The 5539-nt window shown below is 35.6% G+C and overlaps 1 protein-coding gene across 1 annotated transcript; it reads left to right on the top strand.

Moving 5' to 3' along the window:
- Positions 1-211: 211 nt before the first annotated feature.
- On the top strand, positions 212-1797 carry LOC115962221 (protein EXORDIUM-like 6). Its single transcript, XM_031081120.1, has 2 exons — positions 212-741; positions 1290-1797. Exons 1-2 carry the CDS (start codon positions 225-227, stop codon positions 1700-1702), a joined length of 930 nt encoding a protein of 309 aa, XP_030936980.1. The 5' UTR covers positions 212-224; the 3' UTR covers positions 1703-1797.
- The last annotated feature ends 3742 nt before the right edge of the window (positions 1798-5539 follow it).

The raw sequence follows: 5539 nt of genomic DNA, 5'->3' as shown, positions 1-5539 counted from the left end.
CACTATACTATTATCAACCACTATATCTAATTATAACATAGTTTTTCCTATTTTTTGCTAATCCAAATAATCCTCTCATCTAAGTAATGCTCACCCACAAAAATAGCTGTCATGTGGTGTCTGTTTACCTACCCCATACATACAAGAATTGCATGGCTCATGCACATATAAACGTACCCTACATGTCACAGGCCATGATGGAAAGAAGATTAGCAAAAATAAAAATGGCGTCTTCTTTCCCAATAAGTCGCCCTCTTGCTCTCGCCTTTATCCTACTGCTCGTCCTCCCTCTCGCCCTCGAAGCCAAGTTCCACGCCAAACCCGTCTTGACCTACCACCGGGGCCCTATCATCACCGGAAGGCTCAACCTTTCCCTCCTATGGTATGGTCAATTCGGCCGTTCTCAAAAGAATGCTATCAGGACTTTCATCAAATCATTAAACTACAATGGTCGTTCAAACTTTCAGCCTCAGGTATCAACCTGGTGGGAAATGGTTGGGAGCTACCAATCTATGGCTATGAAGCATTCAAGGAAAACCCCAAGAATCCAAGTGAATGTTGTGAAGCAAATTACCGATAACTCATACTCTTTGGGGAAGGTCATGACCAAAGACTTTATTAAGACTCTGGTCCAGAAGGCAACTGCTGGAAATCGTAACACTGTTGCTGTTATCTTCACATCTAGGCAAGTCACAGCGTCTGATTTGTGCTCGGGACAATGCTTTGAGCATGGAGTTATTGGTAACACCTATTTCCCCCTCTCTTCTTTCTATTTATAACATTTTCTAACAAACAATACTATTGATTATTATCTAACAAAAAGTTTAGGGACACAATTAATTAATTTTTTTTCACAATTATATAACGTTTCTTGTTGTGGTTGGTACATAATATTATTCGTAGTGGTTTATGTAAAAATGATATTTTTCTAATTACAATTTGCACAACTTATCACCCTAGCATATTATTTGTGAAAAATATATGTTTTACAACCACCTCCAATTAATATCTTTACCCTAAAAAAGTGGAATAAGACTAGTACTAAGCTACAAATGTTTACACTATTATTATTTTGCTTTACAAAGTCTAAAATTACTATGTATCACTAATGTAACAATTAAGCAATTATCTAACTCACAACAATGACAAGAATTACTTTAATTTTGTTGGCAGCACGTACATAGTAGATGTGACAGCAGGACTATCTCTTAGTTTAGTTTAATAATTTACCTTAACGTAATAAATATTAGATTCTTAATCATCTAATTAACGATTGCAAAAATTTGCAGGTAAGCAACCATACATCTTGGTGGGTAATCCAGAAACCGAGTGTCCAGGTACTTGTGCCTGGCCATTCCACAGGTCTGACTCCAGGCTACAAGCTGTAACATTGCAACCACCAAATGGTAACATTGGTGCTGATGCTATGGTGATTCATTTTGCCTCAGGCTTGGCTTCTACCGTGACCAACCCATTCAAGACTGGGTATTACCAACCCGGCCGCAGAAATGATGTGTTGACTGAGGCTACTACGGCTTGTCCTGGTATTTTTGGAAGCGGGGCATTGCCCGGGTACACTGGAAAGGTACGAGTGGACCCGGTCACTGGTGGAGGCTTCAATGCTCATGGTTATAAGGGTAGGAAATTCATGTTACCTGCTATATGGAACCCAAAAACATCATCATGCTGGACTCTCTTGTAGTTAATTGGACAAGTTAAGAGGAAGAGCACAATGTGACTTAATTGTATCATTGTACGTAAAAGAAATTGAAATGCAATACTACTTATTTTCTCTCTCTTCAGTTGGTGTGTAAATTTTTTTTTGTTGTTGTTATATTTGCAATTCTAAGGGATTAAATTGATGGGCTGAGGGCTCTCTAGCTATGATTTAGGTTTCGTAGACACTATTGTGAAACATTTTGCTATGTTAAGGATGGGCACGGGACGGTGAAGGTGTCTAATGTCTAATATTTGTATCCTTCAGCAAACCAAGGATACATGGTGTTAGGGAGTAGGGGCAATCCCGTTGATCGATTATAATTGGCTAAAAGGAGAAGTTCGTAGAACTAGAAAGAATTATTAATTAATTGCTTCTCCTCAAAAAAGAAAAAAAGGTTTATGCCTGCTAATGAAAAATACAAACGTCCAGGAAGCGAATCAAATTGGAATTTCTGAAATCACTTGAATTGGCTACCAAGAAGAGAAACAAATCTTAAACATGTCTATAATGTTTAAACTGATGGAAAAATACAAAAAGATACCCTACAAACTCTTTCAAAAAAAAAAAAAAAAAAAACCAATAAATTTTCATCCATTACATTTTGTTCATTGTTAACTTATTACTTTTATGTTTGTTAAAATAAAATGATATAGAGAGAAAACGAAAGCAAGAGAATTAACATGATTCAACTTAATAACTTACATTCACAGCAAAAAGCCCCAAATTCCTTGCTATCCTGAATTGCATATTACAATTATTTTAGCATACGATATATAGGAATACATTAAGCTTAGTATGATAATCCTAATGGTATTACAAAATAACGGTAGCTGATAATATTCTATAAAATCATAGTCTACATATTTGTGGTAGCTTATTATATTCTATCATGTCCCTTCAAACTTAAGGCTTAAGTTGGAAAATGCCTCGAGTTTGCAATGTAAGATGAAGGCACCGTGATGACGAATGACTAGATTGGATGTAGAATAGATGGGAGAAAACGCAGGCTATGCAGCAAACAACAATAGTCAAAGATGGATAAATGTTGGCAGATGGTGGCTAGGATTAAAGAATAATGACATTAATGTTCAAATTTGAATAAAAACTACTATGGCCGGAGGGTGACTACAGTCATAGGCGAAGTTAGGGGGGGTCATGGCCCCCTTAGTTTCAATTTTCCATTATATATAGTATTCAAATCATAAAAATAGTACAAATTATAGACAAAATTAGTTATCGGCCCCCCCTCCCCCTAAGATTTTAGAATTTAGGCCTTTAACTCCTCAGTCCTTTTGAATTAGTCCAGAACACAAGTTTTATATATTGTGCAATTGTTTGGTTTTTGGATAGCTCCTAAATAATTTTTTTATATTTAGCTTGGCCCCTAGAAAATTTTTCTAGTTCTACCACTAGCTACAGTAACAACTTGAGGAACATTTGGGTCTGTTTGGATTGAGTTTATTTTTACTGAAACTGAAAACACTGTAGCGAAATAATTTTTAAATATGTAAATAGTGTTGTGGGACCCATTTTTAATGAAAAAGTGGTTGAAAATTGTAATTTGTGAGGCCCGTGAACAGTGCACGGGTGCACTGTTCACAGTTGACTTGTCAACAATTGCGGGCTGAACAAAAAAAAAAGAAGAAGAGAAAAACACAGATTACAAAACGCAAATGCCAAATTAATTTGAATCCAAACGGGTACTTATAGAGAAATGATGACTCTAAGATGGCATAAGAGAGACAAAAATTGGCAATAATGGGCGGTTGATGATGAAATGTGGTTAGAGGATTATGGCATTGAAAGCCAAAGGAGAGCATCATCGTTTGGCAGAAGACATTGACATATGATAGCAATGTGGGTGACCAAATGGCAGAGGCACCAACATTTGGAATGATGATTGATGATGCTCAGATCGTCAGCCAAGGATGATCGTCCAGATTGATGTCGTCCTCAACCAACCCGATCTCTAAGAGCGAGTGAAGGGAAGAATGGATGTAAGTCACCGGCGTGATGCCTGCCAAAAAGCCTCCGATGCCAAAGTTAGAAAGATTGACAAAAGAGAAGCTGTGAAAATAATATGCTAGAGTTTTTCAATTACCACTTCCCCTTTTGGGGTTATGTATTTATATGCATGCACTCGCAGGTGGTTTCTTCTAGCCGTTGGTGGAGCCTTGATGGAGACTTTATTCTTCCCCGGTAACGCCCTTGCGGGGTGTTAATGATGAGCTGCCCCTCCCAACGGTCTAGAAGTTGATTAATGTTTTATAATGGTTCCTTGAGGAGTGGAGGTGGATTCACTCGTCCTTGAATGACGACCATTGCTTCCAGGACGAGCTTGGATATATAGGTCGTCCGTCCCTAGTCGTGAACGGATGGATGTTGAAGATATGGTCGAGCCTATCAATGATATCGATTGTAGATGGTGTTATTACAAGGTGAATGATCGGGTTGGAGGATTTAGAACAGATTAAGCCAAAAAATAAAGAATGATGGACCATTTAGTGTGATTTGAGAGCCTCAAAAGGGAAAAGGGGCCTAAAAATTGGCATTTTGTGAAAAATTAGACTGAAAATTGGCATTTTGTGAAAAATTAGAGTGGGAAAGTGCACCTGTAGCAAAAAAAAAAAAAAAAAAAAAAAAGGAGCCAAAAACAATTATACCTAAGTTCTACCTTAATTTGAAACCAATCCAATTTTTCTTTACAAAACCTATTATTAATTGAAGTATAAATTTCAAATAAAAAATTCGCAGTGTTCCAAAAAGTAACTATTCCTTTTTAATATTTTATAATGATTCAATTTCATAACTTATTTTGAAACTTAAGACTTTAAATAATTTCATTAAATTGTAATACCAAAAATTACATTAGAAAATTAGAACTAATTTTATAAATAAGTCAAGAAAAAACAACTTTTTTATATTAAAAAAAAAGAGAGAGCAGTCAAGAATGAATAATTTGCGTACTCTTTGAAATGATAACCTTCTAAGTTTTTATTTAATTTAATTTAATTTTACTTATTTATTTAAGATTTTGAATTTTTTTAAAAATTAACAAGTTAATGTGGCAATAAAGAACTCAACGCGTGTAATAATAAGCAATGCTTGAGTATTTACTATTGGGTCATGTTAAACAATGCCCGGGCAATTGTTAATATACTCAACGTGTGTAATAATAATCAATGCTTGAGTATTTGCTATTTTTTCTTTTTGATAGGAAAACTAAAACTTCATTAATTAACGAAAGATAATACATTACGATGAAGAGCTTGTTCCAAAAAATAAGAATTCTCTTCCATCCAAACTAAATAATCAACGATGCCAACAGCATATTTAGCTAAAAGATGAGTTGGTTTATTTCCTTTCCTACGCACATGAGAAAACCTTACATACCGGACCTCCTGACAAGAGTCTAAAATACCATACACAATAGGAGCTACCAGGGGTGTAGCCAGGATTTTTTACATGGGGGGGGGGGGCGATTTTTGACGACGATGATTATCATCGTTGTATGGACAATCTATATACTTAGGTTGATATGGACCTTTTTTGAGATAAGCTCGTCGGATTTCATCTTGTTTGTTAATAGGAAATTCACATATTTGTTTACGTGATCCTAGATCACGATCTATCTATTCAAATTGAATTCTTGAACATTTGGAGGGGTGTTCATTAGACATTGAAGTATCAACATTTATTTCTACAGCCGCATTTGTTTTTACAGCCACAGATGTCCTAAATTTTGAATTGCTAACATCTTTTTTCTTTAAGAATGCATCAATTATTTTTTGTTGGTTCATAACTCTTTTAGAATTAAGA

The sequence above is a fragment of the Quercus lobata genome, chromosome 9 (assembly GCF_001633185.2).
Source record: "Quercus lobata isolate SW786 chromosome 9, ValleyOak3.0 Primary Assembly, whole genome shotgun sequence".
Classification (NCBI taxonomy): Eukaryota; Viridiplantae; Streptophyta; class Magnoliopsida; order Fagales; family Fagaceae; genus Quercus; species Quercus lobata.
The sequence above is the reverse complement of the archived record's forward strand: the minus strand, read 5'-3'. Positions and strand labels throughout refer to the sequence as shown.

Bases quoted from the DNA above. Each gene is read 5' to 3' on its own strand.
- LOC115962221 (XM_031081120.1), top strand. From the start codon at position 225: ATGGCGTCTTCTTTCCCAATAAGTCGCCCTCTTGCTCTCGCCTTTATC. The intron at 742-1,289 runs GTAACACCTATT...AAAAATTTGCAG, and splicing joins CTTTGAGCATGGAGTTATTG to GTAAGCAACCATACATCTTG.